The sequence below is a fragment of the Myotis daubentonii genome, chromosome 3, assembly GCF_963259705.1.
Source record: "Myotis daubentonii chromosome 3, mMyoDau2.1, whole genome shotgun sequence".
NCBI lineage: Eukaryota > Metazoa > Chordata > Mammalia > Chiroptera > Vespertilionidae > Myotis > Myotis daubentonii.
This window is the reverse complement of record NC_081842.1, coordinates 177,929,944-177,956,634: the sequence shown is the minus strand read 5'-3', so window position 1 is coordinate 177,956,634 and position 26,691 is coordinate 177,929,944. Positions and strand designations below refer to the sequence as shown.

Below are 26,691 nucleotides of genomic sequence, written 5' to 3'. Positions count from 1 at the left end.
GCAGTGGGTTTGTGGGCTTCTGACTACAAAGCAGCCAAAACATAAACGGGGATTATTTCCCCGACTGCCTTCAAGAAAAAATTCCTACTCCTTAGCGTGTCCTCAAGGGACCTTTATGATCTGACCCCCCCCTGCATGACCTTCCATTCATAGGTTTGACATTTTATTTTTGTATCTCCTGTTCCATAGCTGTCTGACCTTGAGCAACTTTAATAACCCCTCTAAACCTCAGTTCTCTCATCTGTAAAATGGGGATAGAGCTACCTATCTTATAGACCTGAAATAATTATTACACAAAATAGTGCAAGCGAGGCCACTAACAGTCTTTTGCTCACAGCATATGCCAATTCAACATTAGTGTGATTTTTGTGATAATTACTGTACATTCTATATTCTAGCCAAAGCATAACACGTTCTTCAAGCTGTTTCATACTAAGAACTTATCCCTTTATCCAGGTGCTTATCAGAGTATCTTGCCATTCTTGGATTTACCATCAGCCATTCTAACCCCATTGAAAACTAGAACAAGGACAGTATCTTTTTCATCTGTTTCCCGGGGGCCTGACACATAGTAGGTGCTCAATTGAAGGTTTACTGTTCTGGAGAAGCTTGATTGTCAATAGGCCCAGGTGCTTCCTGGGGCCTCCTCTCCTTCCCCAGGGTAGGCACCTGCCCTGTATCAGAAACCCCACAGGTGCTAGCATGCATGATCTCAGTCATAGCCCTCAACCCTAGAAGGGGGCTATTATGTAAAGTCTTAATAAAAGAGTGCACAGCCTCAGTTAACAGAAATGCCTCAAGTATAAACATATCTCTTTAACCATCAACCCCCGAGGACACAATTTGAGATCCAAGCAATCCTCTTGGTCTGGCCTCAAAAATGAGACCCAGATTTTTTTCCCCCCTAAAACCTACTGTATCTCCAGCCATCCCCATCCTCTACTGGAGCCTGTGTTATTTGCACCTTACCAGGATAAACCATGTCTGTCTGTACTCAGAACTCAGAAAAGTATAGATTAAATATTTCCTGTCTTTAAAAAGTAAGAGTTCATAAAACTAAATAATCATCTCTCATCGATTGCTATAGGCAAGCAGTGTGTCAGGGCTTTCTCTGCATCGCCTCTCATCCTCCCAAACACTCTGGAAGGTGAATATTCTTCTGTCTTTCACGTGGGAGGAAAACAAGGTTCACCAGGGTCTCGTATCTTGGCTGCATGGAGCCGTCATTCTGACTTAGCTGAACCCAGACTCCTCTCTTCATGGCACCAGTCCGCTTCCGGGAAGCAGCGTCACCAGCCCCCAGCTTCATTAACCAGTGCACCCATCTCTGTATCCCCCAGAGGCAGGTGTGGAGGGGTGTCTCTTCCCATCGTGGCCAAGTGTTCAGTCACCACCCTATGGGAGCAGGCCAGTGAACTGGAAAAATAGCTCTTACTCCTCACTCTGACATCTGTCCCTCAGGTGAGAGCCAGATTCTCAAATTGCTGGGCCAATGGTGAATCAGCTCACAGCACACAGAGGGTATCAGCTCACCGAAAGTTCTGCCAGAATTCACACATCCCAGAAGCCAGGCTGGCTGGCCCTGGGGACCAGTTTCATTTGCTCTTGTCACAGATTGGCATGATGAGTGGAGAGGCGGTGGTTGAGGGGGAGGCTGGACACCAGAAAAGATACCGATCTCCAGAGCCCTTGCCCACACAGGCACCCATAGGCCCTTCTCTGTAAACCCACAGCAAAGTAAACATCCGGGAAGGGCTGGTTCCACTGATCTCCTTGTGTTCATTTGGCTTTCGTGGTTCCCTTGTAGCAAGAGACAGCTGGGTACACTAGGAAGAGGCTTTGGAGTTTGACAGTCCCAGGTCAAACCCCCTTCTACCACTTAGCACCTATGTGACCATCAGCATGGCTTTGAACGTTTTTTTAAATTAAATTTTATTGGGGTGACATTGGTTAACAGGAACATACAGGTTTCATGTGTGGATTTCTAAGTTACAAAATCTGCATATAGCTACAGAGCTATGATAATCAAAACAGCATGGTATTGGCAGAGAAACAGACACACAGATCAATGGAACAGGTTAGAGAGCCCAGCTATCAAACCACACGTATATGGACAGATACTTTTCGACGGAGGAGCCAGAAATGCACGTTGGAATAAAGATGTCTATTCAATGAATGGTGCTGGGAAAACTGGAAAGCCACAGGCAAACGAATGAAACTGGATGACAGTTTACACATTTCTGAGCCCCCGTTTTTTTCTCTGTAAACTGGAGAAAATGGGGAGAGCATCATGAAGACGCAACGTGAGAATGTGTAGCAACTAATCAGCATGTAGTAGGTACTTGACATATGTGAGCTGCCTTCTCTCCTGTGTTCGTTTGTAATGCCTTTCTAAAAAAAGACGAGAAGCCATTATAATTGTCATTTGTTACATTGTGAGCTAAATCCATTACTGATTAATAACAGGAAAACTCTATTTAAACTGCTCTCACAGAACTGTAACCCTGTCCTACATGGTGTCATGTGTTTTACAGATCGCTGCTTTTGTCTCCCTCCCCCCATTCCTCTTTCTAAGGAAGTCCAGATGGGCAGGGATACGTTCTCATAAGCTGGAGAGCCTAAGCCAGGGGTGAAAATCAGGCCTGCTTCACACGCAGATGATCTATTCATAACAAAAGCTGCCTCCTGGCCATTGCCCACAGCTGAACACTGTTAGTCTGAAGCCATCATTTCATTTGTTTCTGATTGTCCTGCAGTGTTTACATATCTGAAGTATTAGCCTGGTCTTTTATAGGAGTACAGGCGGAGGGCAAAGCCTCCCAGACCCACTTTCTTTCTGAGTCCCTTTCTTCTGTTAGTACCTGCCTCTGTGTTACAAGCCATTTCTCTTTTATAGGAACTCATTTACACGGGAAAACAAAATTTAAGTAGCTTCTTTTTTTTTCTTTAACATGAGACTCAACATTCTCAAAGAACTGCTATTAAATGTGAAGAGGGGTAAGATGCCCCTAGATATTCTCTCTCTCCCCCTCTCTCCCTGCTTCCCTCCCTCCTCCCTCCCTCCCTCCCTCCCTCCTTCCCTTCTTTCCTCCCTTCCTTCTCTGTCATATTAGAAAATTGCAAGGGATGTATTCCATTCAGGGCACAGAAGGAGCTGGGCTGACTCCAGGACAATGTTAAAGAAGGTGCTATCCACCTCTTGTGTCCTTGACTCTCATTTTTACAACCGTGTTTTCTCTTTAAAAAAAAAGTGTCTTGGGAAGGGTATGGACTCTTGAGAGTCATATTTGAGTTTAAATCCTGGTTTTTCCCTATTGGTAAGCCTGGGAACTTGAGTTAATGTCGCTGAAGCTCAGTTTCCTTCTCCATCAAAACTGGGTGTAACGCAGGCTTGCCTAGCACCTTAGGAAGGGGACTATGTGTGCAAGTGTCCCACATAGGGATGGCAGAAGGCTTTAGAACACCTGTCACCCCAGCTGATTGCAGTGGCTCCCTGGCTCACTGGCCTAGTCCAGAATGGTAAGGCAGAGTGGGGCTTGGATGCTGGTGCAGGTGCCGTTGATGTGCTGTCCCTGGCCACACAGTAGGTAGGCAGAGAATGTTGGGCTTCGCATCCTCTTTCTCCATCACTCTTTCCTGACCCCTTCCCACCCAACCATCCCTACATGTTCACACTCTCATCAGTTTTCTTCCTTATGGAGCCGGTGTAAAGGATAAACTCCGTCACCCTGAGCACTTCAGCTGACATTCCATAAACACTGCTAAGTGTATAGCACTTCTGCAGCCACTCAGTAGGGGAGCTACCCAGGTGTCTGTGCAGAGTTTAATCCTCTTCATCCAGCCCATGTAGCCTTGTCATTTTCGATTCGGCCAGAAATGGCTAGAGAGTTCCGCCCATGAGGATTCCTCAGGTCTAGGCCTGGATGGACATGTCCCAAATTCCAGCGCTAAACCTGGGAAGCAGGAATGGGTTCTGTTGGGAAGCATTTCCAAAAGGCAATAATGGATGTGGAGACATGGAAATTCGGACTTTCCTGAGAAGATGTCCTGACATACATCAGCCAAGGCTCTCTTTGCCTTTACACAATATGTTTTTAATAGGGGAAACCCCTCTGGTTTTCCTTATTCCCAGCGATGGATCTTGCAATGAAAAATCAACCCATGTGGGTGATAGTGTCCATTCCCTAGAGCTGGTACAACCTCTGGACCCCGCTTTAGAATTCTAGTCAAGATGGTTTCCATTTACTTTTTAAAATTAAATGCCCACGTGTACTCCAATCCATAAAGAAGAAGTACGCCTTGGCCAGGATGGAGGTGATGATGTCAACACAGGCTGTCTATGTATTTCTGGGTCACCGAATGTACCAGGCACTGTACCAAGGCCTATGATAAACTGTGGCATGTTCAATCTGTACAAATCTAAAAAAGTCAAGAATGAACACACCAAGGATCATGATCACACGTCAAGTTAAGATAGAACATTGAGAGTCAAACCAGGAATTCTAAGTCTGATATGTATGAGATGATATCTGAGGCCAGACACTGGTACCAAAGCAAAAGGTCACAACAGGGGAAACAGAGAAACAGAACAGGAAGAGACAGTGTCTGTGACTTAATAGGAAAAATTGGGTATCTGGTGGAGGTGCTGTGTAATAGGGTGCCATGCGCTTGTTGCCAAGGAGAAGGCTGTGTCAACCTTGTCTGCACCTGCTGGTCAGCCTGGGCAGTGGGGCTGCCCCCAGGCATCTGCTTACCTGCACCCTGAGGCCTGGAAGAAGGAGCTGCTTTTCCTAAGAGCTAATACAGAATCAAAACAGGGTGTGGGCTGGGCTGGGTTTTAGAACCACCTAATAATTGGTACCTGCTCACTCCTGGGTGATGTAACAGAAAGAGAAAGGATTCTGATGCTGAGGGACCAACTCACTCTGACATGGGAGCAACAGAGCTAAGAATCCACACTGATGCATGCTGCACAGACAGAGCAGCCTTCTTCCTCACTGGCTCCCTCCCCTACCCCCCTTACCCCCCGCCCCCTCCCTTACAGAATCCACAGAAGAGACCAATAACTGTTTACCTTCCATGGCTTGTTTGGGCTGTGAGGAAAAATGCAAGATAATATTTCACATCTTTGGAGTCAGAAGGCTCTTGGTGCTTCCAAGCTGAAAGCCCGTCTGAGCTCCCTGGAGCCAGTCGGGCATGTGCATAGAGAGGCCAAGTGTGGCTCCTTGTCTGCAGGGGAAGGAAAGTTTGGGAAAACTTTAGGAAGGCCTCAAAGTTTTCTCAGCTATTCAGTCTCTCTTGCAAAGCAGCATTGGGTGCAGTAATTATCAGTGAGTGAGAAACATATGGATTCCATGTCTATTGTGACCACAGCTGGGTTTCAGAATGATGAAGAATGAGGAATCCAGGGTTTAAGGAATCCAGAAAAGTTTTAAAATAATTCAGGACATTGCAGACACTATTTGGCTGCCTCTCTCTATCCCAAATTCGGGGACTCTCTGGAGAGGGGTGACAGACCTGCTCAGTGCCCTCCTGCCTCTCACCCGGCCAAGCCCCAGGACTTCCCTGTGAACAGGTTTTATTGTTCTTATTTTGCTCCAATGGAAGTAAAGGGGTTGGGTTTCTAGGAGTGGCAAACCTGTTACTGGAGGACCCTTAATGTTTCAGAAACCTCCAAACAGAGGCGAGGAAAAGCTGGGGAGCCTGAATGGTGTTACCACTCACCACTTACAGGTGATTGGACATGTGTGATATTCTAGTATTGGTCTTAATATTATGGACATTGCTCTGTTAGTCAGAATTTTAGCCATGCCCTGCATTTGTGTGGTGATTCAGGTTACAAAGGGTATTATTTACATACCACATATTGAGTACATGTTACATACGCTTACACACATAACATGTGTTTTGACAGACTACAGTTTGGAAGTACAGAGGGTTAAGGGAAGATGTAAGGAGGAGCACCTAACCCAGCATTGGGGTAGAAGTCAGGGTTTAGAGTGGCGGGGGAGCGGGGAGGGGGAGAGGCGGGCAACATCTAGCCAGTAGGCTATATAAAGCCCACGAAATCATTTTGTCTGGCCCGGACAAAGTATTAGGGGTGAGTTAGTTCAATGTTTGGTCAAATGTAGCAGGCTAATTTTTGAGTTGGTGATTTTATATGGCCCACGAATGATGTTACAAATATCCAAATGGCCCCTGGCAGAAAAAAAGGTTCCCCACCCCTGGCTTAGAGACAGCTTCCCAGAGCAATGACTTTGAGCTGAAAGACATGTGAGGGTTAGTCATCAGATGGTGAGAGGGAATGCCTTTTAGACAGAGAGAGGAGAATTTATGAAGATGCAGAGGTGAGAAAGAAAATGAGACACTTGGGGGATTTCCTAGGTTGCGATGAGCATGTGGCAGTGAAAAATGATGGGTGCAAAGGATGGGGAAATGATAACATGTGTGATTAGGCCAGACAAGTAGATAAAAGACAGATCAGAACAGTCTCATGTCATGAGGAACATCTAAAGGGTTTAAGTGGGGAAAATGATATAAGTAGGTGTGTGTATTGGAAAAGACAGATCAGAACAGTCTCATGTCATGAGGAACATCTAAAGGGTTTAAGTGGGGAAAATGATATAAGTAGGTGTGTGTATTGGAATGATCATTGTGCTGAAGGTTTGGAAGTTGGAGGCTCTGAGCCAGACTTGTGCAGGGGTGAAGGGTGAAGGACAATATTTGAGGCAGGGACGCCATCTTAATCACTGTTGCAATAATCCGAGCAAGAGGTGATACAGGGCTGGACTGAAATAGTGGCAATGGGGAGAAGCAGAAGAACCTGTACTTGAGAAATAGAGGTGACAGTACATGTGACCTGTGGTGGGCAAAAGAGAGATGAAAAAGTCAAGAATGGTATCCTAGTAGATGGGTAAACAGGGTACCATTCATTGAGACAGGAACCCCAAAACCAGAGTGGCCCAGGGAGGAAGGAGGGCAAGCTCTATTTTAGACATGTTGAGTAGGCATTCAGGTCAAATGTCCAAAATAGACCCCAAGAGCAAAATCTGAGTTTGAGATAAATATTTGGGACTCCACAGCCTAAAAATTACTATTACACACATGGGAGCGGATGGGCTGCCCTCAGGAGATGTGGTGAGTGAGATGAGCACAGAGGAGGCATGCAGGAGGGAAGAGGATGAAGAGCCTACCAAAGAGACAGAGCGAGCAAGGGCTAGAGGCTGGACCGAACCAGAGACTTTGGGCTCCATATCTTTCCACTGTCCCATAAAGAAATATAATTAAACTGTCTGTTGTTTCACATTTCTTGAGAGCATTTATGTCCTCGAGTATACATTATACCAGTTATGATTCATACAAAACTCTGTGGTAGACAAGATGATCTCCATTTTTAGATGAAGAAACTGAGTCTCAGAGAGGCTCAAAGGCTAATAAATGACAGAATCAGAATTGAAACCTAGATTAGTGTGACTCCAAGGTCTATCTACGCTCACACTGTTAAACCACATTCACTGGTGTTCACGTGCCCTCACTCTTTTGTAGGAGAGGCAAATGATTCATTACATTTGAATCTGAGAAGTGCAGACATGGAGGTGACTGCTTAGAGCCCCCATTCATAAACGGAATTCTCTGTACTCTCTTTTCGTATTGTGTAGTGAGTAGGGAGTTGGCTGGAATGTGTACAAATGGTTTTTTCTAGTAAGATGATAGCACAGTCCATTTGGAAGGAGAGATGAGCCACCACGGAAATACTCGGTCCCACACATGCTTGCGGCTACCCTCTGAAATTCCCAACCTGGCTGGAGGCACTCAAAACAAAACCTCCTGCTCCCTCCCAGGACCACTGGCGCCTGGAGCCTGCCTCCTGCCCCTGCCAGAGGCTTAGGCCAACCTCCGGGTGATGGGGAGGGGAGGGCAGAAGTTGATGGTGCTAGAGTTGCTCCCTGCTCTGAGCCCAGTCATCTCTCCCCAGGGAGGTGTCAGCAGGTGCCTGGGCTTTATCACCGCAGGGAAAGTCAGCCGACAGTAACACAGTAACTCAGCTTTGGGTGAAAAGCAGCCAGTGGCATCCACACATGGAGCCAGGTTGGGCGCACCCATGAAAAGAGGCAGGAGCACGTGGAGAGGGGCTTCTAATCCCTCCTCTACCACCTCTTATCTGTGTGATCCTGGGCAGTTTGCTGACCCTCCCCACACCTGTCTCTTCAGCTGGAAGTGGGCTGTGGAGGTTTAACCCCACACCCTCGCAGGGTAATTGTAAGCCTGGATGCAGATGTCCACTCACAAGTCACTGGATGTCTGATTTACTCCCCAGCCTGGTGCTGCACCCCAGCTCCTACTAGACTGTAAACTTCAGGAGGACAGGGAGTATGTCCCTTACGTGGCTCAGAGGCCAGTGTTTCTACATCTTTTCATGTTTAAAACAGTAGTTTGAATTCAGTGTGTATGCAATAAATATTCGTGGAATATTTATCCAGCTAATATAAGATACTATAGATAGTAGCCATTAAATACAACCATGAAGGCCACAGTCAAGAAACCCTGCAGTACCCAGCTGGTGTGGCTCAGTGGTTGAGCATTGACCTATGAACCAGGAGGTCATAGTTCGATTCCTGATCGGGCACATGCCTGGGTTTTGGGTTTGATCCCCAGTGTGGGGCATGCAGGAGGCAGCCGATCAACGATTCTCTCTCATCGTTGATGTTTTTCTCTCTCCCTCTCCCTTCCTCTCTGAAATCAATCAAAATATATATTTAAAAAAACAAAAACCTGCAGTAATCTTGGCCACAGGTCAGAGAGCAGTGGAGGAAAGTGGGTACTTGGAGAAGTTCCAAGAGATTGCCCAGTGCAACCCCATGAGCCCAGGCCATGTAGGGGCAGAGTCTGTGCAGAAATGGCTTGCTGGAGAGTTCTGCTTGACCAGCTGGGATGGAATGACTCAACTTTATGGAATCTTAGAGGATTTTGAAGACAAAAAAAGATGTTAAACATCTCTAGTCCAATTTTATTTATTTCACTAGAGGCCCAGTGCATGAAATTCATGCACTGGGAGGTGTACCTCAGCCCAGCCTGCACCCTCTCCAATCTGGGACCCTTCGAGGGATGTCTGACTGCCGGTTTAGGATCCCTGTGGGATCGGGCCTAAACCGGCAGTCGGACATCCCCCTTACAATCTGGGACTGTTGGCTCCCAACTGCTCACCTGCCTGCCAGCCTGATCACCCCTAACCACTCTCCTGCCAGCCTGATCGATGCCTAGCTGCTCCCCTGCTGTCCTGATCGCCCACAACTGTCCTCCCCTGCCGGCCCATCTTGCGGCAGCCATCTTGTGATGACATGGGGGCAGCTATCTTTTGATCACTTGGGGGCGACTATCTTCTGACGACATGGGCACAACCATCTGTGACCACATGGGGGCGGCCAACTTGTGCAAGGGCATGATGGTCAATTTGCATATTACCTCTTTATTATATAGAATATATGAGGAGAAAATAGGTCTAGAGGAAATAAGTTGATAGTTCATAGCTTGGATCCTGACTTCCTTCTCTACTATTTACTAGTTATTTAATCTTCTTCACCTTCAATTGGTGGAGTATAACAATAGAACCTACCTCATTGGGTTGTCATGAGTAGAAAATGTGACAGTGTCTCTAAAGAGCCTGGAAGCTTCTTTGCACAATAATAATCACACAATAACTTTAGCAATTACATTCTATTATTTCATTCTTATTTCTCTATTGTTATTGACTGACTTAGAGAGTGGTTTCACTGAAGCTTTTTCCCACCCACAGGTGTTTAAAAATTGATTTTTTGACAAGCAGAACAGTATGTTGAGGCAAAAATACACCCATCCTTCAAACTGTATGCTTTTTTATTTAAAGTAAGTTGCAGAACTTTAAGCTAAGCCCTCATGAAAATCAGAATGCTTGTTCAACTTCATGACTCTGAGCCTTGCCCACACAGCCCTTTCTGCCCAGATGCTCCTCCCTCTCTGCCTACAGAGAAACACTTACTTCTCCAGTCCGAGCTCCCAGGTGGCCGCCTCTGGGAAGTGCTCACTCTTTTCCAGGCAGTTTGGGCTCCTACCAAGTTCCTCTCCTACCTTACTTAACAATTGGCTTATTTTGTTGTAATTTTTATGTCTGTCTGGTCAGACTAGGAGCTCCTTGAGGAAAGGGACTACACCACATTTATTACTATTATTGTTATTATAATAATATTATTTTTTTTTCTTATTGTTACAGCCTTGTTATCAATCTCAGTGCCTGGCATGTACTGTGCAGCCGAATGTTTTATTTCATTGTGGGTTTCAATAACTTATTTATATTAAAGAATATGTCAAATGTCTTCATACAGTAACAATACTAAATTGAATAACCATGTACCAACGCCTGTGAAAAGCAATATTATGAAAGAGAATATTGCCACTATCTTTGAAGTTCAAATTTTAACTATAAATGTTAACTATCTTCTTGTTGTATTTTACTTAATATTCTAGCTCTTTGAAGCAATTTTGTATCTTTATTTGAACTTGCCCATAATAAACAATCCTCCAAGCTTATACCACCTGAAAATATAAGCTTTGCTTCCATATCCTCTTCTGCTTCATTATCAAGAATATTGACTCAGTAGACCAAGGAAGAATCTAGAGACCTCCTTGCATGGTTGCAAGGATATGATCATTCAACCCAGTCGCCTGACTGGTCCATCACACACGCCACATTTCAAGGAGAACTAAGGTTTGCTTGGCATTTAACACAAATGATACGCTATTTATATGTGATAACTTATTAATCTTTATAAAAATTCTCCAACATTCATATCATTCCTACCATTTGGAAATGGGGAAACTGAGGCCCAGAAAGATTGCCTTGTGTGAGATCCCCTATAAGCATGGTACAGGAATTAAATCACTTAATCCTCATAAAAAAGAGAAACCAGAACTGGCTAGAATGGCAATTGGGAATAGAATCAAGATATGACTTTGACTTAATCATGCTCTCTCCTTGTTTCTTCACAAATCTATCAGGGAAAACCTATCAAAAGTCTTTTGGAAATGAAGATTCCCTGACCTACTTGTGTTTAAGGCCAGGTTCCTTCCGTTTGAGTGAGTCCCTATTGGTTCTAATGGCTCTTGCTTTCTGCCCTTGAAAGGCAAATGAAGGATTCAAGTGGCAACCTAAAATCATGACCATATTTTGGCAGAGCCGTATCTAGAACCTGTAGAGTGTGATGCCTAGCTGCTTTGTATTTTTATCAACTTGGGCATCTTATTTAACTCTCTGCCTCAGTTTTACACACCTGTAAAATAGGAATAATGATAGAATCTTCCCTTAGGACTTTTATGAGAATTAAATGACTTCATTCCTGTAACATCCTTAAAATAAGGCCTTTAGTCAGTATCCACTCAATCTTAGCTGCTGTTGTTGCCAACAGCACCGTTATTAGCGGGAAACCAGTGTCCTGTACAGACACCTGTCATCAGCAGAGCAGAATGAACTCTCTTCTTTCGGGTAAGAGAGCAGCCTCGAGACCAAGATTGCCATCAGCATGCAAACAGCTTTCACAAAAATATTTTTAAATATTTAGGTTGATTGCAGAGGATTAAAGTACTCATAAATATACAAATGTGCTTTCTTTTTCTCCCTCAAAACAAGCTCTACTCAGTTCCTCCACAAGCACAGGGCCTGGGAGTGTTGGGAAGTGCTGTGGAAAGCATACTGCTGTGTCTCTGCTGCCTTGCTTTACCCAGGATGTCTGATGAGAAGTATGTGACTCCAAATGCCTGAGCACAAATAGGAGTCCACTCAGATCTTGCTCCCTGGACAGAGCCAGGCAGAGCCTCCTGCTGACGTTTCTGAGCAGCAGAACCACAATCTTCTACGAAGTCCTACTGTTTCACCTCAACTGGCGAAATCCTCTAAGTCTAAGCTCATGTCCATTCTCTAAGAAGCCACCTCTGACCACCTCCCTCCTCACTCCCGGTGCCCCTCCACATTTTCTGTTTTTCTCTACCATCCTGTGGACCACACTGTGTATTTGTGTGTGTGTGTGTGTGTGTGTGTGTGTGTGTGTGTGTGTGTGTGTTTAAAATATGTTTTTATTGATTTCAGAGAGAGAGATAGAAACATCAATGATGAGAGAGAATCATTGATTGGCTGCCTCCTGCACACCTTCTACTAGGGATCGAGCCCACAACCCAGGCATGTGCCCTGACAGGGAGTCGAACCGTAACCTCCTGGTTCATAAGTCGACGCTCAACGACTGAGCCACACCGGCTGGGCCACACTGTGTTTTGTTTGTTCATTTCCTTGGAGCTCCCTTTAGATAGGCAGCTTCTGAAAATAAGAACTCTAATTTATCTCTGTGTCCCGAGGACCCAACAGAGGGAGATGGCATGCTGTGGGGTGATTAGTAAGTGCTGGTAGAAGGAAGGGAATGTATCAGTTATGTATTACCACAAAAATGCTAGGTAACAAACAAACACAGCATCTTAGTGACGTACAATAGGACGTGTTCTTGTTCATACATCCCTCAGGGCGGTTCTGGTAATCTGGGTTTGTTAGCGGCTGGTCGACTAGGAGGGTTTGCTGATCTTGTTTTTGCTCTCGTATATGTGAAATGTCACCTGCAACGGCTGGGCTGACGCAGCTCTGTTCATGACTTTCCATCCAGTAGGCAAGCCTAGGCATGCTCTCATCGCAGAGGTAGAGGAGCCAGAGGAAGAGCAGAGAAACACACAGGCCTCTTGAGGGTGAGGCCTGGAAAACTGGCACAGTGTCCCTTCTACTTCATTCTGTTGGCCATAAATAGCCAGGCTGGCCCAGGTTCAAGAGGTGGGGACCCCACCTCTCGATGAGAGAAGCTGAAAGGCCACTTTGCAAAGGGGGTGGATACATGGGTGGGTGGGAAATGGGCAGCATGTTCACAATCAGTCTGCCATGGAGAGGGAGCCAGCAAGGAAAGTTTTCATTCTTTTCTTCTCACACTGATCTCTTTTGCTATCCTGGCATCTAGGTGGATTTATCAGAAAGGTTTCCACAGAAGAAACCATGCCCTTCCTTTAGAGGGAGTGACTTCCCTCCCATGAAAGCTGTTTAATAAGAAGCGAAATGCCATAGTCATGTAATCACTAGACAGGAGGATGAGAAGGCTCCTTCTAGCCCTAAAGGTCAATATTTTCACATGCCTTGTCTCTTTCTTTCCAGATCAGCAAAGACCCGATTTTCGTACCAGGTGTCTGGGGCCCTTATTTCTCAGCCATGGTTCCTGGGTTCTGGCTGAATGAAGGTGGACAGAGTGTGACTGGGAAATTGGTAAGTTGACACTTTTTTCATTATGATCTGTAACGTTTTTACACCCATGACCAGCTCATTTGTCACACTACCCATACACTGAGTATCTGGGAGGTTTGCAGGGTCCTAAATCAGAAGAATTAACTTTCTGCTAGTGTGCAGTCTAACCTGTGGAGCATACGAAGCACATGCTTGCCAAAGGAATAAATGTCAGTTTGGGTGGTGATAACTAACCCATCTTCTCATCTATCTTTCACCCAACAATCCTTTCATCATGGCAGCAAGACTGATATTGTATTTTGTGAAAAGGACCATGGTACTCCCTGGCCCAGATCCTTCAGTGGTTCCCCATAGCCCTGAGGGCATGGTTCAGCAGTTTTCTGTGTGCATCATTCCCTTGTGGTGTTTCCCCTCCAGTCCCACACCTGTACTTGTCACCAAGGCTAGATTGTCTTCCTCATATCTTCCCCAGGACTTAGATTACTCCACTCCTCTGTGCCTTTGTGTGTGCTTTTCTCCTGCTCCAAGAGTTCTTTACCACCTTGATCCTTTTACTTGTCCTTTAAGACACAACTCTACTTCTTACCACATTCTGTTATACTTATTAGTTTACTAATCTGCCTTTTCCAGGAATCTGTGAGCTCCTGAAAGGCAGGAATGCTTCTCTTTGTATCCAGCTCAGTTCTTAGAAGGTACTTGCTGAAAATTTGTCGAATGCCTGCAGTTGTCCAAGAGGGAAGACAGAAATCCAGAAACATGAACTGAGCACTGTGCCAGAGGTACAAGGCACAGAGTTGGCACAAAGCAGGGTTAAGAGACTCTTTTCAGGGAAGAAGGCATTAGTGCTGAGCCTTATACGATAAATAAGAACAAACGAGGAAAGAAGGGTAGGAACACACTTCTAGGCAGGAGAACTGGCATAGGAACAAAGACATGGGAGTGAAAATAACAAGGCATATTTGAGGGTAATTGAAAATGGTCCAGAATTTCAGCTGTGGCATAAACTTGTCTTAGAAGAATGACTTACCATAAAAGAGAGTTGGGCAGGGACCACATCATAAGAATTCCCTGTAAAGCGTGCTAAGGAATTGAATTTTATCTACTCGACCAAGACCAAGGGGAACCAGTGAAAGGTTGGAAAAATGGACAGGAATGTTCAGATCTCAGTCGTAAAACGTCTGGCTAGCAGCACTGAGAAGAAGGCCTGAGGACATGTGGCTGGAGGCAAGGAGGCCAGTTTTAGTAGGTTCACCCACAGACCAAAAGCCATGAGGGCTTGGATGAGGACGGTGGTGCTGATGACTGAGGTAAGATCAGCTGGCCTCGGAGGGATTAGACCTGGAAGGCAAGAGAAAATGAAACTTAGCCTCACTTAACCAACCTCACATTTACTATGTTACATAGAAATCATCTGCTTATAGTCTGATTCCCCATCAACTCTTCTAAATTATTCAGTCAAATTAAAAGTGATCTGACCAGCCTGCATGGCTCAGTGGTTGATCATCAACCTATGAACCAGGAGGTCATGGTTCGATTCCTGGTCAGGGTACATGCCCGGGTTGCTGGCTCGATCCATAGTGGGGGGTGTGCAGGAGCCAGCCAATCAATGAGTCTCTCTGATCATTGATATTTCTATCTCTCTCTCCTTTTCCCTTCCTCTCTGAAGTTAATACAAATGTATATTTTTTAAAATGTGATCTGATCCAAGAAAAAAGAAGACAAAAAAGAACCAAAGAAAAAATATTTTTAAGAAGTGATCTGATCCAGAGCTGGATGGAGATGCAAGTACCTGTTAATGTCCATTTCTCAATGTATTGCTATTTTATGCTTAGCTGCCTCAAATTCACTTTCAGAGTCAGGGGAAGCATAGATGGTGGATGGCTTCAAAGAGCATATTCTCTGCCCTTGCTCTTGTGACAGGCTACAGAGACGAATTAAATGAGTTAGACCCCCACCACTCCCTGGTTTTAAGGAGCTCCTTGTCTAGTAGGCAGACTCGGTGAGTGTAAAGTAAATAACATCTGATTGGTCTTCATAACCAGTGCTGGAAATGTCCGGGAGTAAGACATCACTGTATGTCTACGGCACGTTGGGACTGGAGCTTTACATTCTCCTGTTTAAACCAGGGCCGTGTATTTATACAGCTTTCAATGTAAATATCTGTTCCTTTTCTGTGACACATTGAAACCCATTACTGAAATATAGCCTTTCTTAACCTTGCATCATGGTGCCATCACCCTTAGCCGACCCAGAACTCATAGAGAACACAGCCCAGAGGCTTTTTACAGCAAGGATAAGGATCCAGTAAACCAAGTCTTTGTGCCGGATGCATTGTCCATGGAGCTGTCCATCAACCGGTTTTCGGAGGCTTAGTATGCAAATTGAACATCTGTGTCAGGCTGGAAATGCTTTTCCCAGTATTTGACTCCAAGTTTGCTCTGTTGCTATGGATATAAGCCATCTACATCCAAACGTTATGTTATTGCAGAGAAGAGTTGCTTATTCCTCCTTCCTGAGCCAGAATTTAAATAAAAATGGTAACCTCTTTACCATTAAAAGAACCTTCCATAATAGTCCAGGATGGTTTTCCATAGGAGTCATGGGAATTCTTGGCCTTTATCTGGTTAGTTGATTTTGCACCATCAAGCAATCAGGTTGCATTTGTAGTTCCACGTTGGGCAGTTCTATATCTGTAGTTTCCTTGGACATATGGATGAGGCATGATTGACTTATGGAGAGTGAAATCTTAGGAAATCTAAACACTAGAACAGTGATGGCGAACCTTTTGAGCTCGGCATGTCAGCATTTTGAAAAACCCTAACTTAACTCTGGTGCCGTGTCACATATAGAAATTTTTTTATCTTTGCAACCATAGTAAAACAAAGATTTATATTTTTGATATTTATTTTATATACTTAAATGCCATTTTACAAAGAAAAATCAACCAAAAAAATGAGTTTGCATGTCACCTCTGACATGCGTGTCATAGGTTCGCCATCACTGCACTAGAATAATGGGGTGAAATCTGAATCAAGAAGAAAACAGACTGTCTACTAAAGCATCAGTCCAGGGAGGGCAAGCAAAGAGATAGAAACAAAAAGTAAAATAAGAATAACAATAATGATGGTAATAACAGTAACAACCATCATCGCACCTTACTGAGTGTGTTGTTTATCTACGGGAAGGATTTGTGTATATAATCTTGTTAATCCTTGAATGGTATTCAAAAGAGTCACAATGCCTGCTATTTTGAAGGCTTATTTCCCAGATTTCATTCCAAGAGCTTTTCACGTACTATCTCATTTAGTCCTCTCAAAACCCCTGTGAGATAGGAACAGATACTGTCCATGTTTTACAGGTTGAGAATTTGAAAGCTGGAGTAGTAAGCACAGCCCAGAGAGATTACCGATGCCCTCACAGTGGCCTTTTTACATGGTTCCCTTGCATTTCACCTCTCCTTTTCCTTTCCTTATTCTCTTTTGTCCTTTTATGAATTCTGATCTCTGGTTTTACAGCGCATTGCCGTCATAGAGGACACCCTAAAAGGAAGTGGCATCTTTTATATTTTGTTTCATATGCACATCGTCTCTCATATGCCATGTCTGAAAGTGTCTGTTCATTATTACATTGTCCCCAGTATATTCTAACCACAGTCATAAATACACCATTTAAAGCAGGAGAGAGGAAAATGGAGATGAGAAGCGAAGCCAAGGAGGGAAAAGAAGAAAGTTTAGAAAAACAAAAATGATATAAACTCTAGATTTGAAAAATAGATATTTTGTCTCATTTCTACAATTAAATACAGATCTTCCATCACAAAGCAAGGTCTTCATTCCAAGCATGTGGATAAATTGGTACTTTGCAAAAAATGTCCATCTGGTTAACTTCAGGATGAAGAAAAAATAGGATAGGATCTCTTCTGGCTCTGGAACCCTTGCTGTTTCATCTGACTGAGATTTGGACTCATTTTTTACTCATTTCAAGCTTGTGCCTCTAATATTTATTTCCCCTTAGAAAAGCACACACCCGCACCCCACAGATGATTGATTTCAGTTACATCAGTCAAGCTCCCATCAAGGATTGTCTCGTGCTTGTCAATACTCTCTCCAGAACACTTGTGCAAAACACATTGCTTTTAGCCCAGACTTTTTCCACAGAACTTAAACTCACTGCATCCAGATGCGGAGCTCATTTCCAACTGGACCTTGGCCATCTCTCTCTCCACGCACCCTTTCCTCTCTTACTTGAAGTCACTTTTATTGTGGGAGGTGTTGGGGAAGGAAGGCTACAGCAAGTTTCTAAGCCACCCCTGTGGTGACATTAGCTTTCTGGGATCATCACCTTGGGTTGGGTTTTACCTTTGAATTGTTTGAACCCAGAATTTAAATTTATGAACTTGAGCCACAGGGTCACAATGTAGCAGTTTGCCCGGCCTCCTCCCTAATTATCAATGCCAGTCAGCCTGGGGCTAGCCTTAGGAACACAGTCTATGTGTGAAGAGCTTGCAGTATTCACAGTGCTGTACTAGTTATGGAGGTAGTGATTTCATCCCTTCCATCATTCATTCATTTGTGATTACTCTGAGGCAGTCAAGAATATTATCACATGATTCCTAACCTGTGGGTCGCGAACAATGAAAATACATCCTGCGTGTCAGATATTTACATTATGAATCGTAACAGTAGCAAAATTACAGTTATGAAGTAGCAACGAAAATAATTTTATGGTTGGGGGTCACCACAACATGAGGAACTATATTAAAGGGTCGCGGCATTAGGAAGGTTGAGAACCACTGCATTATCTTATGGGAAAGTTGGATATACAACTGATAATTATAATTTATTATTGCACATAACAGTAGATTGCACTGCCCTGCAGCCTGCTGGGAATATGTGTTAAGTGCCAAGCGCTTTTAGGCCCTATTCAGATGCAGTATTTTATCTGATCTTCACAGCATGTGGATGTGTGTTATGATGTCAATTTTACTAGGGAATAAATAGAACAGAATAAACAGAACAGTAAGGGAACTTGATCAAGGTCTTTTAGTTGTAAGTGGGAGAGGCTGATTCAAACCCAAGTCATCTCCCACAAGCCCCAGACCTTTCCAGAACTGGGTCTGACTTGTGTGGATATGTGTTTCTGAGTGTGTCTTAGAGTTCTCTTATACGTAGATTCCCTTGAGAATCAATTATTGTCAGTTAGTGACTTTCTGTTCAAGCGTTGTGAAGCAAATGCAGTTGGCAGGCTTTGTGAGGCCACGAGAGAGACGTACGCATATCAGTATTGACAGGATCTATGTGCAGACATAGGTGTGTCCCCAGCATTTCCCATTAGCTAATTAGAATGATTTCATGGATACAAGGACCAACTCTGCGTAAACAAGTGCCTCCCGGATCTCTCCTCCTGCCCAGGCATTCACTATATTTTTTATATACAACCTGGACTCCTACACAGCCAATTCCCTTCTTGCTTCTACTCTTTTCCCTTCTAATTCCTGTCTTAGTCAGTTGGGACTGCTATAACAAGGTAGCATAGACTGGGTAGCTTACATACAACAGAAATTTGCTTCTCACAATTCTAGAGGATGGAAGTCTAGATCCGGTGTCAGCATGGCCAGAGCCCTTTTCCAGGTTACAGAGGGCCATCTTCTTGTGTCTTCACATGGTTGAAGGGTAGAATTCTGGACTCTTAAGACCCTTCTAAGGGCACTAATCCCATTCATGGACTCGATCCACTCTCATGACCTAATCACCTCCCTAAGCCCCCAGTGCCCAACACCATTATATTGTGATTAGGATTTCAATGTATGAATGTTGGGAAGATACAGACTTTTAGTCCACAATACCCTCTCTAAAGATTTCAGTTAATGCAATCTTTCTAAACCTAGATATGACCTTGTCACTCTTGATAGCTCTCCAACGATCTATGGAATAAAGTCCAATCTTCTTAAAGTGATATTTATTTACACAGCTACTATTTACTGAGTGCCTACTATGTGCTAGGCACTGTTGTGAATGAAAAAAAAAAGTCAGTGACTAAAACAGCCTCTCTGTCCCCCCCCCCTCCAAAAATCTGCCCCCTTGTCAAGCTTACAGACTAACAAGAGGAGACAGATAATACACAGAACATGATAAAGCAATAAGTAAATGAATCTTATTTCATGAAATAAGTTGTTCGACATAATAGAGAAGGAAAGCTTGTGATTCAGGCAAGCAATTTGCAATTTTTAAAAAGGAGGTCAAAGTAGACCTCATTGAAATGACATTCAAACAAACAATAAGGAAGAAAAGGAAAGCTGGAGGAAGAACCTACCAGGCCTTGGGAACAACCAGTGAAAACATCCTGAGGAGGTTGCCTGCCTGGGGCATTATAGAAATAGCAAGCAGGCCACATGGATAGAGCAGAGTGAACCAAAATGAGAGTTGTAAGGAATAAGTTCAAAGAGGTACTAGGTGTACCGGTTAATAATGCAGATTTTATAATCAAAGAAAACACGATAATTTCAAGAGAAACATCAAAAGTGCTTTATTCAAAGTAATGTCCATCGCTAGCTACGTATTTCCCCATCTTTCAGGTAATTTGTGGATACCGTCCCAATAGAACTTTTCTTGTTTTGAGGCAAACCATTCAGAGACCCAATATTTCACTTTTTCATTTGTTTTGAAGTGCTGCTTAGAAAGTGTGTGTGCCATTGATGGGAACAAGTGGTAATCTGAAGGAGCAAGGTCTGGTGAATACAGCAGGTATGTTAATACTTCTCAGGCAAGATCTTTTAATGTGTGTTTAACTGGTTTTGAAGTGTGTGATGGTGCATCATCATGAAGCAAAATTACTTTGCCGTGTTTTCTGGCACATTCTGGTCGATTCATGATAAAGGTGTGGTTCAAATCGATTATTTGTTGTCGGTAGTGATCAGTATTAATGGTTTCACCTGGTTTTAGAAGCTCATAATGCACCACACCTTCCTGATCCCAGCATTGTCTTCTTTCCAAAGTGATTTGGCCTTGCAGTTGATGTTGATGGTTGACCTGGATCAACCCATGATTTTGTGCATTTGGGATTCTCAAAATAAATCCACTTTTCATCGCCAGTCACAATTCGATGCAAAAAAAGACGTTCTTTAGTGCCATTGAAGCAACATTTTACTGATGACTTTTTGGTTTTCCATTTGTCTTTTGTTCAGTTGATGTGGCACCCATTTTCCTTCCTTTAAAATCTTTCCCATTGCTTGTAAATGACCGGGAATTGTTTGCTGAGCAATGTTTAATCTTTCTGCAAGTTGTTTTTGAGTTTGACACACATCTTCATCCAATAATGCTTGTAATTGTTGGTCTCCAAACTTTTCTGGTTGACCTGGATGTTATTTGTCTTTCACATTGAAATCATCACTTTTAAAGCGTTTAAGCCAGCGTTCACAAGTATCTTGAGATAGAGCATGTTCACCATAAGCTTCCTGAAGTATTTAGCAGCACTTTTCTTCAAAATAAAGTAATGAATTAAGACTTCCCGCAAATGCTCTTTTTTTTGGCACAAAATTCGACATTTTTAAGCATAAAAATATCTATGATGTTAACACCTTCAGAAAAATTGACATTTGAAATTTTGAAGCTTGTTGTCAATACAACAAAATAGCATATATAGCAAATAGCATATATATCAACATATGTGTAACTCCATCTATTGAAAAAAATCCGCATTATTAGCTACTACACCTAGTAATCAGGGGCCACTGTATGAATTTTAGCTTTTACTCCAATGAAATGGAAAGCCATTGGAGACTAATGAGCACAGGAGAGATACGATATGACAGGTTTTGAAGGGATGCTTCTTGCTGTTCCCTACTATGTTGGGAATAATCTCTGGGGTGAGAGTAGGGGAGATGGAAGCAGGTGACCGAGAGAGGCAGTAATCCAGCTATAATCCAGCTGTGAGACGGTGGCAGGGGAGCTGCTAAAGAGTGGTCAGATTTTTATTTATTTTGAAGGTAGACCCAACAGGATTTCCTGATGGAGTGGACATGAAGTGTACAGAAAAGAGAGCGATCCATTTTTGAAGGATAGCATTGTTATCAATGTAGAAGACTGATTAGATGTCACAGAGGCAGGGAGAGGAAGAAGTCAAGAATTACTCCCAGGTTTCTGACTGTAGTAACTGATATACCCCATAAGGTGATCCTCCATTATTTGTCTTCATCTTAGTAAAGAGCCCCATCATTTATATTTTATTAAAGCCAGAAAATTAGGATTAATTCTTAACTCATTTCCCCTCTCTGCCGACATCCAATCCATTACAAAGTCCTATTGATTCTAAGTTCAAAATATATATCACCAGTTCATTTTTGGTTCTCCACCTCCTCTCCCAGCACCATTGGCCAAATCACCATTTTCTCTTTCACAGTCTATGTCAAGTGCATCTTTTGTACATGGCATAGAGTTGAGTCTTGCTTTTCTATAGCCTTGTAATCTCTGCTTTTTTAGTGTTTAATCTATTACATTTAATGTAAAGATGAATATGGTTGGATTTAGGTTTTCCATTTTGCTATTTATTATGCCTATTTTTTTCTCTGTTTCTTCTTTTCTGCCTTCTTTTGTCTAAATTGAATATTTTTCAATTTTCAGAATTTTTAAAATATATTTTATTGATTTTTTACAGAGAGGAAGGGAAAGGGATAGAGAGTTAGAAATATTGATGAGAGAGAAACATCGATCAGCTGCCTCCTGAACACCCCCCACTGGGGATGTGCCCGCAACCAAGGTATATGCCCTTGACTGGAATCAAACCTGGGACCCTTCAGTCCGCAGACCAACGCTCTATCCACTGAGCCAAACTGGTTAGGGCAATTTTCAGAATTTTATTTGCATTTCTATATACGTTTTAGGCATCATTTTTTCTTATGAAAAGTCAATTCATCATTTGTTTTTTATTTTTTTTTTGTTAATTCTCACCCGAGAATATTTTTCCATTGATTATTAGGGAGAGTGGAGGAGAGAGAGGGAAAGATAGAGAGAAACATCGATGTGAGAGAAACACATCGATTGGTTGCCTCCTGCTTGCACCTGATCAGGGCCCAGGCCAGGGAGGACCCTGCAACCAAGGTGCATGCCCTTGACCAGAATCAAACCCAGGATCCTTTGATCCACAGGCCAACTCTCTATCCACTGAGCCAAATCAGCTAGGGCTCAACCATCATTTGTATTATTCTTCTGCTGTGTACAGTATAGTATTTTTCTCTGGCTATTGTTAAGATTTTCTGTTAATCTGGTTTTTAGTATGGTGTACTGAGGTGTGGTGGTCTTTGGATTCATCCTTTTCCCTCCAGATTTGAATTTGTAGATTTCTGTCTTTCACCAAGTCTTGGGAATTTTTAGCATCTATTTATTTAAATATCTTTTTCTACTCCATTTTTTCTCACTTGTTCTGCTGTAACTCCAAGTACACATATTTGAAAATTTTGGCTGGTATTCCACAGGCCCCTGAGGGATTCTGGTGGGGTTTTTTTTTTTCTTCCCTCTCCCCCTCAATTAGATACTCTTTCTGTTAGGTCTGTTTTCAAGTTCATTGACTCTTTTCTCTGTTACCTCCAGTTAGCTGCTAGGCCCATCCACTAAATATTTATTTCAGATATTATATTTACCAATAGTAGAATTTTCTTCCTTTTTTGGGCTTTAAATCTTTATTGTTGAAAGTTTTACATATCCCTTTCCCCCCACTGACCCCTTCTAGCATACCTCTGCCCTCCACTTCCAGCCTTCACCACCCTATTGCCTGTGTCCATGGGTTATGCATATATGCATACAAGTTCTTTGGTTGATCACTTCCCACCCGCACCCACTTCCCTCTGAGATTCCACACTCTGTTCCATGCTTCCATGTCTCTGGATCTATTTTGTTCATGCATTTTTTTTGTTCATTGGATTCCACATATGAGTGAGATCATATCATACTTGTCTTTCTCTGGCTGGCTTATTTTGCTTAGCATAATACTCTCCAGGTCCCTCCATGCTGCCTCAAAGGGTAAGAGATCCTTCTTTTTTACTGCTGCATAGTATTCCATAGTATAAATGTACCACAGTTTTTTATCTAGTTGTCTACTGATGAGCACTTGGGCTGTTTCCAGATCTTAGCTATAGTAAATTGTGCTGCTATGAACATAGGGGTACATACTTCCTTTCTGATTGGTGTTCTGGATTTCTTAGGATATATTCCCAGAAGTAGGATCACTGGGTCAACTGACAGTTCCATATTTAATTTTTTGAGGTAATTCCATACTGTTTTTCATACTGGCTGCACCAGTCTGTATTCCCATCAGCAGTGTACTAGGGTTTCTTTTTCTCCACATCCTCGCCAGCACTTGTCATTTGTTGATGGTAGCCATAGACTTTTCATTTTTAATAGTTTCTAATTCTTTGCAATTTTCTCTCTGTATTAATTATGATAATATTATCCTTTACATCCTTAAGCACTGTTAAATTATCAGCTTTAAATTTTTTGTCTTCTAATTCTAACATCTGTGTCATCTCAGGGTCATTGTTCATTAAATGGCTTTCTCTAAAGGTAGGTTAATTTTTCTATTTCTCTATGTCTAGTAATATGAGGTCATATTTATAACATTGGTATATTCTAAGACACTGGATTCTCATTTCTCTGATGAGTATTGATTTTTTGTTTGTTTGCTTTAGTAAAGATAATTTATTTGGCTCAACTTGAACTCCAGACTTTGTCTCTCCTGTGCTAGCACCTTCTGAAATCTCTCTTGAGGTCTTTGCTGGGTTACTTATAATGTAATTCAGAAATCATCCAGAGATTAGTGTCGCATTTATATGCATAATGCTGAGCTCCCTTTCTATGGTTCCCACTACCCCCACCTTACTACTAGCTGCTATGGTTGCCTTGAACTCTGACCTCTCATTTCTTAGTCCAGAAGACTGCATATGTCCTGAGTATTAGCAATCCTCTATGGCTTTGATTGGGGCATGTCCTCAGGCCAAAATCTGTAAAATCAGGAAACATATGTAGTGATGTATTTTTCTTTACACATGTCTACTCCTCTCCATCTTCTACCTGGTTTTGGTCCCTTTCCAGTGTCTACAGAGAATTATTCGATATATTTTGAGCAGTGTTTATAATTATTACCCTTGGGAGAATTCCTGTGGCATGAGCTATTCAATCCATATAAGAGGTAAAACCCCTGAATGATTTCTTTTAAAGCAAATAGGATTACATTAGTACCCTGAGTCTTCTGTGTCTTCCCATTGTGCTTAGAATAAAATCTAAAGCCTTTGCCACAGCTTCTTGATTCTCCCTACTTCCTAGCTCCCTATCCTCATTTCACACATCTTTCCTACATTTTTACTCCAGTGGAGTCTCACTGGATTCTTGCCAATTCCTGACATATGATGCTCTACTCACTATAGAATATTTGCCTTTATTATTCTCTTTACTTGAAAATTGTTGATTCTTTTTTTTATGTCTTAGTTTAAATTCAGCCACCAGGTTTTCCCTAAACCCTCTATTTAAATCAGTCCTTCAAATCACTAATCTCTCTGTAATTATTATACTTATTTATTGACTGTCCCTATCTTTCAGTAGAATATAGTCTCCATTTGGACAGAGTTTACATCTGTCTTAATTGCCTGTGCTTACTTACTAGCACTAGAACAGAGTAGGTGTTCAATTAATTCATTTGTTGATTCTATAAAGAAACTTACCAGTCTAGGCCATATTAGAATATTGGCATGCCGTCCTCCACTCATAGGCAGTGACTTTCATTTATCTTTGTATCCTGATTATTAGATTAGTGGTTGGCACAAGGTAGCCATATATCACATTAGTTTCATGAATAAGTGAACTAATTAAACTACAAAAATGCACAAAGCAACCAGCCTTGATGGTGAATAAAACTGACTAAGCTAGTTCTTCATTAAATCTGAATTCATCCACTTGTAAGTGAAGTTGTTGTACAGAAAACTAATATTAAGTTGTAAAAAAAAAAGATATTTTCTTCCAGGAATGTTGGTTGTTCTTAGGTTGGGCTTTCTTCTTTTCTTAGATTTTCATGATAGTTTTAAGGCTGGGAAAAATCAGGCAAAATGTTTTCACTTTAAATTAAAAGACTAGGTAAATGAAGAGCTGGAATAGCTTAGATGAAAAGAAAAAGTGATACTACAAGTAAATCCTAGTGGTAAGAAGGCAGGTGTGACAAGTGATGACCATTTCTCTGTGCCTAATGATTTCTTTATCTGCAAAGCAAGATTAAATACAGCTTCAAGACTCATACATGAAACTGATTTTAATACAGAAAAATTCATCATGCAATAAGATAGCTTTGGCTTAGCAAAATGATCATAGAACCTAAAATTCTTCAACTCTAAGTTTGCCTTTGTTAGGGATTTTCCTTGCGTGTGAACTTTTTGCCAACAGTTTTAATATCTCAGGCAATGTAATTCTCTGTGTAATTTTACAAACAGTTGTGTATTTGTCATGTTAATTTGTTAAATGTTTAACAGAGAAAACTAGACATGTTCTTGTCCATGATCATGCCCTGAGTCAGAACTGAACTTGGGTCTCAGGATTTCTTGTCTGTGCTTTCTCTGCAAGGGTCAAAACCTCAAATACCCGAAGCAGTCAGACAGCGCAAATGAATAAACAGACTTGGCAAATAAATATTTTTTCTACTCCCACAGAGAAATTTTTCTTTCAACTTGTACTCTAGGGCTGAATTCCATGATCCCTCCTTTGACAGAGAGAAGGGCATAGAGAAATAGATATCCACGACAATGAAGCATTAGTGCAGTCCTGATGATACATTGATGAAATCTGTGTCTGTTGTTGGGACGTGATAGGGAGTGGTGGTGCTTCTTACAGACTGTCTGAGGGATCAGTCACCACTCCGCTCCAGCTGACTCTTGTCATAAGGGAGCATGGGTGGCCCCGTATCTTCAAAAGAAACCCAAGTATGGATATTAAGTAAAATCTTCAAATTTTAAAATATTGGCTCATTTTTTTAAAAAAAGCATTCTATTTCCCAAATAAAATACATCTGTGGGCCAGATGCCACCTCATACTGACCATTTTTGATCACTCTGTTATACTATATTGCATTTCTATTTCTCCCATGTTCTAAAGTCAGATGCCACCTTTGTAAGAACGGGCCAGAAATCCAACACAAGTTATATATTGTAAGGTGGCCTCTCCCTCTTGATCTAGACCCCAGAGCCATCTTGAAGATCTGACCCAATCCAGTGCAGGCTTCCTACCTAACCAAATAGTTGGTAGACTTTTCTGCCTTCCCTTCTAACTGCCTGCTCTCAGAGCTGAAATCTGAGAAGATGGAGGGAACAAGAAAATAGTCCTAGAGTTAGACTAGCTCTGTCTATATATTTCTAAGGCAACCAC

The 26,691-nt window shown here is 42.4% G+C and overlaps 1 protein-coding gene and 1 long non-coding RNA gene across 9 annotated transcripts in view; one reads left to right on the top strand and one right to left on the bottom strand.

Annotated features, from left to right (window-relative positions):
* FGGY (FGGY carbohydrate kinase domain containing) overlaps positions 1 to 26,691 on the top strand; it is a 412,333-nt gene that overhangs the window by 258,179 nt on the left and 127,463 nt on the right. For all 8 annotated transcript variants that reach the window (XM_059689387.1, XM_059689388.1, XM_059689382.1 and 5 more), the window contains one exon: positions 13,211 to 13,318. In XM_059689387.1, coding sequence (XP_059545370.1) covers positions 13,211 to 13,318 — 108 coding nt within the window. The remainder of the gene's footprint in view (positions 1 to 13,210; positions 13,319 to 26,691) is intronic.
* Positions 14,364 to 26,691, bottom strand: part of LOC132231011 (uncharacterized) — a 42,307-nt gene continuing 29,979 nt past the window's right edge. Inside the window, exon 3 of the long non-coding RNA XR_009451970.1 lies at positions 14,364 to 14,635. This is a non-coding gene — a long non-coding RNA (uncharacterized LOC132231011). The remainder of the gene's footprint in view (positions 14,636 to 26,691) is intronic.